This window comes from Notamacropus eugenii, chromosome 2 (assembly GCF_028372415.1).
Source record: "Notamacropus eugenii isolate mMacEug1 chromosome 2, mMacEug1.pri_v2, whole genome shotgun sequence".
NCBI lineage: Eukaryota > Metazoa > Chordata > Mammalia > Diprotodontia > Macropodidae > Notamacropus > Notamacropus eugenii.
Window position 1 is genome coordinate 13,507,749 of NC_092873.1, and position 12,515 is coordinate 13,520,263.

The 12,515-nt window shown below is 45.1% G+C and overlaps 1 protein-coding gene across 1 annotated transcript in view; it reads left to right on the forward strand.

Annotated features, from left to right (window-relative positions):
• FADS2 (fatty acid desaturase 2) overlaps positions 1 to 12,515 on the forward strand; it is a 41,153-nt gene that overhangs the window by 15,325 nt on the left and 13,313 nt on the right. The window contains exon 5 of the mRNA XM_072638852.1: positions 8,562 to 8,687. Within this exon, the coding sequence (XP_072494953.1) occupies positions 8,562 to 8,687 (126 nt within the window). The remainder of the gene's footprint in view (positions 1 to 8,561; positions 8,688 to 12,515) is intronic.

Consider the following 12,515-nt stretch of genomic DNA (forward strand, 5'->3'; position numbering starts at 1 on the left):
GAGAAGCAGGAGATTTCCTAGCCCTCCTTCGTGTATTTGCACAGGCTGTGGCCATGCCTGGCTTGCAGTCCTTCCTCACCTACTCACCTCAGAAGCCTTTTCTTCAAGACCCTGCTTAAATGCTGCCTGCTCTGAATCCTACTGGTTGAAAGCACTCTGCATCCTCAGAATTTTCCAGAGTGCCCTAGGTAGATCTCTCCCCCCGTCACTCTCTACCAGGATCATTTAAAGAGAGGCAAGGCTTGGGATCCTTCCCACCTCTGTGGCTCTAAGCCAAATCAAGTCATCTTGGTAAATAATGAGTTATCGGAAGGAAATACACCTGGTAAGATCTGCTGATGGGGTCCCAGAAACAGACAAGACAAATGCCTGAACAACAATGGTTCTGTCATTCCTGGTTCTGTCCTCCAGGGCCAGAAAGGACAAGTCTGATCCCTCTTGCACACGGCAGGGCATCCAATGCTCAAACCCACCAATACCATCTCCCTGGGTTTTCTCCTCACCAGCCTCAGGGTTCCTGGTTCCTCTAGCCAGGCCTGAAGACCCTTCCCCATCCAGGAGGCTTTCCAGCTTCTCAATGCCCCCCCCCCCCCCGCTTTTTTTGGTGGCAATCAGGGTTAAGTGATTCATCCAGGGTCACATGTCACACAGTTAATAAGTGTCAGAGGCCAGATTTGAACAGACTTTTAACTCCAGGCTCAGTACTCTATCCACTGCACCACCTAGCCAACCTGTCAATGGCCCTCTTAGCTGGCAGCCCTCATGCCTGGACACAAAACTCTGCTCTTCCTCTCTCCCCAGGCCTTAATTTCCTCATCTCTACAACAGGTAGATTGGTCCCAAGTGGGTTTCTGCACTTTGGGGCCCATGAATGTGTTTTCAAGAATATTTTGATAACTGTATTTTGGTATAATTGATTTCTTTGGTAATACTACATATTTTACTTTGTATATTTAAAAACATTGTCTTTTTTTAATGAACTCTGAGAAAGGATCCATGAGTAACTTCACCCAAGGAGTCTCACAAAAGGCACATGTCTTTTAACAAGCCCCTAGCAGCTAGTGACTGAAACCATTGTCAGGGCCTGAATTTCAGTCCATCCTTGGACAGTTACTACCTATGTGACCCTGGACAAACCAATGAATCTCTGTTGGCCTCAGTTTCTTCATCTGCAGAAGGGTATAATAATAGCACTTCCCTCCCAGGGTTGTTGTGAGGATCAAGCAGAATGATATTGACCTGGCTAATCTTCTAATGCTAGGAACATCACAGGCCTCGGTTTCCTCATCTGTAAAATGGGGGACTTCATCTAGTTAATCCCTCATGTCACCTTTCTGGGCCTTAGTTTGCTCACTGACCTGGGCTTCTCTGAAGTTGACCTCTGGTACAGCCTCTGGCCCGGCTCCCCCACAGAACTTGGCTGCCTCTGACCACCAGACCCCCTTCTGGCCCCAACAAACTGATTTCTCGCTTTCCTGGCTTGAGCAGAGCTGAGAAGCCTTCTCACGGCTAGATTGGCCTCCTGCTGGCCCAGGCTGATGGGAGACCCAGCTTCATAACCAGCGGCGCCGCGCCTAAGCTCGTACAAGGGTCTGGTTTCCTGCCAGAATTGGGGAACCTCAACCCACACAGGGAGCTTTGTGTCCTTTCTCCTGTTCTCTCCTTTCTAATAAAAACTCCCTTGAATGCTGAAAAGCAGCATTCCCCTTCCTAACCAGCCTCAGCCTTGTGGGCTCCACAAGGCTGGTCTATGTGGCCCTACTTGGCCCTGGTCCAGAGGGAGGGATGCCCCCCAGACTGGCTGGGGTGGGGGTGGACCTGGACCCCAGTTCCCTGGTCAGGCCAGAGGGATCAGGCCAAGTTTCAATAAGACCCAAGGCAGAATTTTGGTTCAACATTCATCTATATTGCTTGATTTTGTAGGCTGATTTGGGGGAAGGGAGGGAGCACAGGTTATCCGGCATACGGACCCCAGTGGAGGAGGAGGATGAGCAGCAGGCTAGGTCAGGGGGCCCAGATTCTCCTTCCAGCTGTTTCTCTCATTCTCTCACTGAAATCAACCATTCATTTATCAATAAGCATTTTCTAATCACCACCTGTATGCCAGTCACTGCCAGGAACGGGGAATTCAAAGCCCCCAAAAGAACCATCACTGCCCTCTTGTATCACTTGGGTGGGGATAGCATGTGCATGTCAGTAAATAGAAAGACATTTCAGGGAGTGCTAGAAGAATTGGAGGAGGAGGGCCTCTTTCTTGAAGGAGGTGGGCCCTGAGCTTTGAATATAAGGAGTTCAGAATTCTGAGGTGGTTGGGAGGAAGGGAGCCAGCTCCAGGTGGTACAAAGTCACAGAGGTAGGAAATGTAACCTCATGTCTGAGAATCAGCCCCCAGGCCAGTCTGGCTGGAACACAGAGTGTAGTAAATAAGAGAGGGAGGAGATTGGAGTGAGATGAGGAAGCCAGTTTTTGTTTTTGAATTCCATTATTTATTGTAAACCTTTTTAAATTTTAAGTTCCACATTTTCTCCCTCCCTCATGCACTGAAAAAGCAAACAATATGTCAATTATAGATGTGAAATCATCTAAAACATTTCCACGTTAGCCATATTAAGAAAAAAGAAAAAGAAAGTGAGAAAATTATATTTCAATCGGCACTTAGTTCATCAATTCTCTCTCTGGAGGTGAATAATATTTACCTTCACGTTCTTTTGAAATTGTCTTGGACCATGGTATTGATCAGAGTAGCCAAGTCTTTCACAGTTGATCATCTTTACAACATTGTTATTACTGTGCGCAATGATCAGTGGTTCTTCTGTCTTCACTTTGCATCAGTTCATAGAGGTTTGGCCAGGTTTTTCTGAAACCACCCCCCCTCATCATTTCTTATAGCACAATAGTATTCCATTACTTTCATATACCACAACTTGTTCAGCCATTCCCCAATGGATGGGCATCCCCTCACTTTCCAATGCTTTGCCACCACAATAAGAGTTGCTATCAATATTTGTGTACATTAAGAAGGTGAGGCTGGCAACCTTGCACAACTCTCCCTCACTCAAATCCAACTCAATTGCAAGTCATGTCGCCATCTTGATATCATGGTCCCCTTTGAAAACAAAGGACAAAACACAACATCAACCTAACATTTAGGTCCTTTCCCCCTTTCTTTGATCTCTGGAATACAGACCTAGCAGTGGCATTGCTGGGCCAAAGGGCGTAACACAGTTCTATAGCCCTTTGGGCCTAGTTACAGATTGTTCTCCAGAATGGTTGGATTAATTCACTACTCCACCAGGAGTTCATTAGTAGATCTATATTTCCCTCAAACCCTCCAACATTTGTCATTTTTGATACGTGTGAGGCAGTACATAGGACTTGTTTTAATTTGCCTTTCTTTGATCACTTATCCGCTAGGAGGAATGGCTCTTATTTTTACAATTTTTTAAATAAATTTTTATAAATTTGAGCCAATTCTCTATATATTTGAGAAATTAGGTCTTTACCAGAGAAACTTACTGTAAATTTGGGGGATAATGATCTATAAATTATAGTACCTTTTAGCAAAATGTGGTTTCTCTGATTATTTCATTTAATTAGGTCTGGTTTTGCTTTTCTTTTGTCTAAGATCATGATTGCTGCTCCTACCTTTCTTACTTCGACTGAAGCATAATAGATCCTGTCCCTTTATTTTAACTCTGTGTGTATGTTTCTGTTTCAAATGTGTCTCTTCTAAATACCACATTGTTAGATTCTGGTTTCTAATCCATTCTGCTATTGGCTACCATTTTAAGGGTGAGCTCATCCCACTCACAGTCTCATTTCCTTCATTCCATTTTCTTCTCTCTTTTTATCCTATCTCTTTCAAAAGTCCATTTTGCTTCTGACCAATGTCTCCTTTAATCCATCATTCCTTTTATCAACCCCACCCCATTCCCATTGCTTATCCCCTACCCCTTCTATTTCCCTGTTGGGTAAGACAGAATTCTATACACAACTGAGCGTGTATATATATTCTTCCCTTTGAACCAATTCTGCTAAAAGTGAGGTTCAAGCAATATCTGCTACCCTATTCCCCTTTTCCCCTTCCACTGGAAAAGTTCTTCCTTATTCTCTTTTTTTATATGAGAAAATTTTCTCCATTCTCCCTTCCTCATTCTCCCAGTATATCCAACTTTCTTACCTCCTTTTCTTTTGGAGATCATTGCCACATAATGGACTCATACCTGTGCCTTCTATTTATGCAGGCTTCTTTTAACACTCCTAATAATGATAAAGATCTTCAGAGTTACATGTATGCTCTTCCTGTATAGTAATAGAAACATTTTAACTTTATTGAGACCCTTATGATTTCTCTTTCAGGTTAACCTTTTATACCTCTCTTGAATCTTGTGTTTGAATGTCAGATTTTACATTCAATTCTGTTCTTTTCATCAGAAATGCTTGAAAGTCCTCTATCATATTCATCACTCTGAAGTCCATAGATTTCACACCAATAGGTCTCTTCTCAAGTTCCACTTAATGACTGTTTTCTGGACCCTCCTGGCTTCAGAGCGATTATTAATAGTCACTGTTGCTATTTCCCTCCCAGCTTGATTTACTTATTTTTTCCTTTTGCTCATTAAAGGAGCCATTCTCTAATTACTTCTTAGAGAGGCATATTCAATGAATGACCTTACCTCACACTAAGTGAGTACCTGAGTGGACCAAGGTCTCCCAGTGCATCCTGGGCCTTCTCCAGTCATCTTGATGAATATCTGGTCACTGGATCCAGATGGCTCAGGAGGGGAAGTGAGGCTGGTGACCTTGCACAGCCCTCCCTCCGTCAAAACAAAGTCAAGTGCAAGTCATGTCATCGTTTCTCTGATGTCGTGGTCTGCTTCGAAAATGAAGGACAAACACGGACATTCCCCCACTGCAGGATTACATTCAGTTTTGCTGTACAGCTTATTCTTAGTTGTAATTCTAGATTCTTTGCCTTCTGGAATATCATATTCCAAGCCCCTCACTCCTTTAACGCAGAAGCCGTTAAATCGTGTGTTATTCTGACTGTAGCTCCACAATATTTAAATTATTTCTTTCTGGCTGCTTCCAATATTTTCTCCTTGACCTGGGAATGCTGGAATTTGGCTATAATATTCCTAGGAATTTTTATTTTGGAATCTCTTTCAGGGGGCGATCAGTTGATTCTTTCGATTTCTATTTTACCCTACGGAACTAAGATATTAGGGAAAATTTCCTGGATAGTTTCTTGAAATATGACGTCTTTTTGTGATCATGGCTTTCAGGTAGTCCAGTAATTCTTAAATTCTCTCTCCTTGATCTGTTTCTCAAGTCACTTGTTTTTCCAATGAGATATTTCCCATTTTCTTCCATTGTTTCATTCTTCTGTCTTTGTTTTATTGTTTCTGGATGTTTTGCCCAAATCTAATTTTTAAGGAATTCTTTTCTTCGGTGAGATTTTTTTGCCTCTTTTTCCTTTTGACCTATTCTGTTTTTTAAGCTGCTGCTTTCTTCAGTATTTTGTTGGTGCCTCTTTTACCAAGTTGTTTAATTCGCTTTTCATGATTTTCTTACATCACTCACATTTCTTTTCCCAATTCTTCCCTTACTGCTCGTACTTCTCTCTTTAACTCTTCCAGGAATTCTTATTAGTTTGCGTCTAATTAATATTTTTCTTTGAGGTTTGGTTTGTGACTTTTCATACTATTGCCTTCTTCAGAGTTTGTTTCTTGGTCTTCTCTGCCACCCCCAGTGTTTCTCTCTGCCCTGGAACTGTAACCTAAAACTGCACATGGGCAATAGAGTTGCCAGTCAGTGCCAGCGGTACTCAGTGCCAGCAAAGAATCCGTTATAATGTCTCTGACAAGTTGGTCTGATCCCCTTAATGTCTCTGGGCTAAGACCTCCCAAACTGCTGCTAGTGCTGCTGACGGTCCCCCATCTCAGCATTACAGACTTCTGCTGTAGACCTCCTAAGTTACCTTAGGCTGGAAGAATGTCTCACCCTGATCTTTGGTTGGTTCTGCCACTCTGAAATTTGCTGTCAGTGTTATTTTAAAGTTGTTTGGAGGGTAATGTAAAAATTTGTCTGGCTTGCTGCCTCTCCTCTGCCATCTTGGCTCTGTCCAGCCAGGACATTAATTTTTGACCTGACATATCAGATGTTTTAGAGGGTCAGGGTGACAGTAAGGGACAGTGAGAGGGGGAGAATCCATCTTCACAGCCCTACAGAGCCCTCTGGGCTAGTGCAAGGTTTTCAGCCTTTTAGACAATAGGAAGTCTCTTGGGGACCACAGAGTTCAATTTCCTCATTTTACATGTGGGGAAAAGAGTGGGGAAAAGAGTGGTATACCCAAGATCATTCAGTTCATAAATGTTCAAGGATTTGGAATCTAGGTGTCTTGACATCCAGCCCAGGGGCTTATTTGAGTTCAATCCAGGGTATCTTTTTCCTTTTTAATTTCTTCCAGGCATTTTCTTGCTTGTCAGTATTTTCTCAGGGTGGTCAAAGGCAGGAGGGAGGGTGGAGGTTGCTTTCAGTTACCTCATCTATAAAATGAGGAAGTTGAAATCAGCCCCTATCTCACAGTAGTACTAGGAAGATCAAGTGAGATAATGCATATAAAACATAAAGCATTTCATTGGGAGGACATGGGTAGGTGGGGGGATGCAGTTTACATCCTCAGAGGGAGTAGCCACTCCCGGGAGATCATAGATCTGTCACTGGCCCAGGAGAACACAGTTAACCAGCCCTTAATGACACTACATGTTCTAAGCTTCCTTTTATAGTTCTAGGATTCCAGGAGACAAGGATTTCTAAAGCATATGGGACATACCCATTTCACTCCCATATTTCAAATATTTACTCATTCAACATCTGGCCAGCATTTATGAAGGACCTACTGTGTGCTAAGTGCTGGGGATACAAAAAGAGACAAAAGATAATTGGAGCCCATAGTCCAGTGGGGAGGTCACATACAAACAAATATGGACAGAGAAGCTTCCTACAGGCTAAACTGGAAATAATTAAAAGGAAGGAGGCACTAGAGTTAGGTAGGATTGGGGAAGGCTTCCTGCAGAAGCTGGGAGGCCAACCTGAGAGGGGAGAGCATTTCAGGCATGGGGGATCAGACTCCCCCTAAGGAGCCAGAGCAGTGACATACGTGACCTGGGCTTATGGAGACTCCCTCCATGCTTGGCACCATTGCTGGATGACATGCTGGGCAAACCTCATACTCTCTCCCCAGAACCTGTCAACATGGATGTCTCCATCAAGTCGAGGAACTTTTGCCAGATTAATATCTTAGGCAACAGTGTGGGCCAACCAATGAAAACACGCATTTATTTGGACAAACATTTTGTGTTTAAGAAGCATTCTTGGCATAAGCCAGGCCTTTGGCAAAGCTGCCATCTGTGTCTAGATGTCTCTATCTCAAGAAATGAACAAGCCAGCTGAGAGCTTGTCAATCATCCTTGGGCACAGCTGATAAATTGGGCAAGAAGAACACTCCTCTCCAAAACTCAGGCTCTGAGCTTGTCGCTCTGAAAACAGGCACCGTCCGTGGGGAGGGTCATGGCGAAGGGATCAAAATCCTGTATAGAGGGAAGGCTCAAGCATGTAATGGTAGTAGCAATGTGTCACTTCCAAATCCAGCCACTTAAACCTATTCCAGTTCAGGTAAGAAGCCTTGGCTGGGGAAGTGGGTCAGAATTAGTGACTGATGATGAGATTAGTGATTATTGGATATTTTCTTGTAGTACCTTGGAAGGCTTGGGTTAGAATTTTGCCTCAGCTACTTACCAGCTATGTGATCCTGGGCAATCAAATCACTTTAACTTCTCTGGGCCTCAGTTACCTGCTCTGAAAAATGATTAAACAACTTCTGAGGTCTCTTCTCACTGCTTTGTGACCTTTCCTGGATTTAGACCTGGGAAGAGCCTTACAATTATTTGGTCTCTAAAATATCACAGCTGGAAGTCGGACTGCCTAATCGAGTCATCTTCTTTTACAGAAGAGGAAAGAAATGACTTACTACATCATGCAGTTTACCCATTTTCTATTGAGAGATGTCCTTTTTCACTTAAAGAAGAAAACTATTTTTTGGCATGTCTTTTCTTGTATATATCAGTGATTTCTGGAAACACTCATCCTCCTCCCCCCTGTCTTAAATTGCACCTCCCCCCAGCAAAAAACAAAAACAGGTGATACAGTAAGTGAATCTGGCAGCATATCTACCATTCTGCCCCAGGAGCCTCCACCTGTCTCTTACAAATGGAGACGTATGTTTCATTATCTGTAACTGGTGTCTTAATCACTCAGTTTGACTTCCTTCTACTGGCTTATTTTTTAAGGTCATCTTATGCACGTGGTGTATAGTGGGTTCTCCTTATTCTCCCTGCCTCCCACCCCCTTTTCCCAGATCCCGGCTGTCTCTGTCCCTGTGTGTTGAGCTCTTCTGGCAACATCGCTCAGGATGGATAGGCTGTTTCCCAGTACGCCAGGCTCCTTCCAGCTTCAGGTCCTAGAGCACATCAGCCTCATCCCCTTCTTTCTCCATCCAGGGAGCCTCAGCCAACTGGTGGAATCATCGGCACTTCCAGCACCATGCCAAACCCAACATCTTCCAGAAGGACCCTGATGTCAACATGCTCCATGTCTTTGTCCTGGGCGAGTGGCAGCCGGTGGAGGTAAGAAGAGGAGGAGGGAGGGAACCCCTCTGAGTTGTGAACACTACCCAGAAATGGGGAGTCTGGGGAAGGACCAGCCTAACTTCACATGGAGATATGCTCCTTCCTAATTTCTTGAGATGAAACTGAACTTGGGATTCGGGGAGACTCAGGTTTAAATCTCACTCTGACATAGTTCCATGACTTAATGAACCTGTTTCCTTATCTGTAAAATGAGCGGAGTTGGACTGGATGATTGCTAAGATGCCTCCTCAGATGAAATGTGTGATCCAAGTGACTGTGGGGAAATTTGACTCCAGGTCTTCCCACCTTCCAAGTCCAAGGTTCTGTACACCATATATATGCAGAGGTATTCGTCAATCCTGGGGAAGCACAGATCTCATTGGTGGAATCTTAGATTGGAAGGGATGTCAGAGGTCATCTTGTCTAACCCATGCCTGAACACAGAGGTCTTCTCCAGTATGGTGACAAGTGGTCATCCCCCTCTGCTTGAAGGCCTCCAGGGAGGGAGAGACTCACCTTCTTGTGAGGCATCCCCTTTTACTTTGGGATAGCTCTCATAGTCAGGAGATGTTTCCCAGCATCCAGCCTAAAGCTGTTTCTTTTCAACTTTCCCCAATTGCCAAGCCCCGTCAGGGCCTGTGACACAAAGACAAAGACATGGCCCTTGTCCCTGAGGAACTCACCCTCCAATGGGAGAGAGATGACAAAAAATCAACTTTGCACATACAACATATGTGCCTGATATATTGGAGACAATCTCAGAAGGAAGGCACGGGCACTCAGGGGGCAGGAAAAGCTTTTTGTAGGAAGTGGGACCTAAAGAAAGTCAGGAGGCCTGGAGGAGGAGGAGGAGAGCATTTCAGGCAGGGCAAATGCCCGGAGTTGGGAGATGGAGAGAGTCTTGTGTGAGGCTCAGCTAGGAGACTAGTGTCTTTGGATCACAGAGTTCTCTGGTGGGAGTGAGATGTAAGAAGCTCCTGATTCGTCTACTGGGGCCAGGCAGAGCAGCGTAATCCCTTTGCTACAAAGACCTGAGTCTTTCCAAGTGATAGCTATCTTCTGGCCTGGCCTACTAGACCAGAATCTCCCTTCCTGCACCAAAGTTTTCAGGAAGCCTTCTGTTGGCCTGGATTGAGGCTTATGCTTGTAGATGTGTAGATAAAGGGAGTAACTGGCACCTTGTCACCAGATAAGAGCTTAGCATTTCCTTGGGGATTGGAACAACTGGGAGGCTGTCCCACGGTCTGTGATGCTCATGACTTTTGTGATCTTGGCTAAGACACGCCATTCTCTGGGCCTCATTCGTGATGTGTAGAAATGAGAAGGGTGGAGAAGATGGCCTCTGAGGGGCCTTCCAACTCTAAGTCTGTGATCTAATGACTTGGGTTCAAATCTTGCCTCTGATGTATAGCCTTGAAAAGTCACTTCCCTGGGTCTCAGTTTCCACTTCCATAAAATGAAAGGCTTGGCCTCTGAAGTCTTTCCAGCACCAGCCTGTCATCCTAAGAACTGGTATTAGTGAGTATTTTTTTTTAATGTGGGGAAAGAGCAAACCCAAAGCACCATGAATGCAATTGTCTGTGTCTCTTTCTTCTGTCTCTCTGTCTCTATCTCTCTTTCCTATTTATCTGTCTCTCTGACTCTCCTCATTCTTTCTGTGTGTCTCCTCTATCTCTGTGTCTCTGTCTTTCTGTCTCTCTCTGTCTCTTCTTTCTTGTTCCTGTCTTCTCTTCCTCTGTCTCTGTCCTCTCTCTCCTCACCCTCATCTGTTTCTCTCCATCTCTCTGTTTCTCTTTCCTCTCTCTGCTTTTGTCTCTATCTCGTCTCACTCTGTCTCTTCTATCTCTGCTTCTTTCTCTCTCTCTCTCTCTCTCTCTCTCTCTCTCTCTCCCCCTCCCTCCTTCCCTCCCTCCCTCCCTCCTTCTCTCTCCTCCCCAAAGAACACTGGATTTTTAGTTAGAAGGCTTGGGATTGAATTGACTCAGTCTCCGTAATGAGTAGACAAGAGTTACTTGCCCTGTGTGTAAATTGAAGGGACTGGACTCAGCAACCCCAGGGGTCCCCTCCAGCTCTGGGTCTGAGGCATAATCCAATCTGGGTATGAGGAAGATGGAGTCTGGCAGGCCTCCAGGACACCTTGTCTTGTACAGGCTTGTCTTGAATGCCAGGGTTTTGAATTAAAATCGGGTTGCCATTAGCAACAGCATTACTCCTGGCTTTACCACCGAGGACAATTTCACAGAAATCCTCTTTCCAGAAACAAAAGGCATCCTGTTTCAGTTCTGGGGTGGGAGGGGTCTCTCTCTGAGCAGGGCTGTGTTGTCCCCTAAATGGAGCCTGACTTCAGGGGTCGGTGCCTACTGTAGGTACATATTCATTTGTTCATCTATTTCATAAACATTTATTTAACCCTGCTGTGGGTTCAGTTCCCTAGGGGCAGAGCTAGGGAGCTGAGGAGAAGTGGCTCCTTCTTTTATGGGGCTCTGCCTAGCACGAGGGATTATGGTCCCCCGAATAATGAGCAAAGTACAGGTCAGGGTTTAAGAGCGGTCATCCACTGAGAGCTAGAAGAGATGTCAGAGATCACTGTCCAGCCTGTCATTTCACAGGCCCATAGAGAGAAGTCTCCCCCAGGGCCACTCAGCTTGTAAGTCTGTGAGGCAGGATTCATCCCAAGGCTAGTTGGGACTATCCAGATGAGTGGGAATTAATGGAGGAGGGTGGGTGGTCCTATTGTGGTCCTAGTCCAGCATGGATGGAGGAAAATGGGGAAGGGTAGGAGATAATGAAGATGAAGATGGAAAGGGAGGATGGGACCAGGTAGTAAAGAGTCTTGAAAACCAGACTAAAGAATATGTCTTTTACCTGGTGGGTTTCTTTACCAGGGATGGGAGAGGAAGAGAAGGTACATTAACCAGGGCTACTAGGAATGTTGGATTTCCTCCTCCTGGAAGGGGCATCTGAGGTCATCTAGTCTAACCCCCTCTTTTTAACAGAAGAGGAAACTAAAGCTCAGTCAGGAAAGGATTTGTCCAGGTGATAGCATAGGGGAGGTAGTGGGGAACAGTGGAAAGACTGAGGATTCAAAGTTCAGATCTTACTATCTATGTGACCTTGGGTGAGAGGCCGATTTCACTGGGCCTTGATTTTTCTTCTGTAAAATGAGAGTGTTGTGCTACATGGTATTAAAGGTCCCTTCCAGCTCTAAATCTCTGATTCGGTTTTCCCCCCACCCTTTCTATTCCCACTGGTAGGATAAAACCTGTTAAATACTGTGAAATCCTGATGCCAGTGTGCTAATGTGGGAGATCTGATTGCCTGGCCTTGGTCAAAAGTGGTGGTGAGGCATCTGGAGTTAGGGGTTCTAGGTTTGAATGCTGATTCTACCACTTCCTAGCTGTGTGAGCTTGGCCAACTCCCTTCCTCTCTGTGTGTGTCCCAGCTCTCCTCTCTGTAAAATGATAGGGTTGACCTCAGAGATTTTCCAACATCTTGTGATTAGGCTCCTGTCTAAGGAATGTTAAATCTTGGGATGCTGAAAGATGGATTAGGGGTGGGGGGGGGGCAGGGATTTGCTCCAGGGCTTTTAGAGCCATCTGAGTGGCTGGTCCTGGTGGCCTGAACTCAAGTAGGGGAAGCCCAGAGGGAAAGGGATAGACTTGGAGGAAAGTGTGGAGAGGGAGTCTGGCCAGGAGTTTGAAAATTAGTGTGGAAGGGTGACAGAGGGTAAGGAGATCACTGGGGCAGGATCTGAAGCCCTGAGAAGGCCCCTCAGAGGTCCTCTAGAGCACCACCACTGTCCATTTTACAGATAGACACTCAATG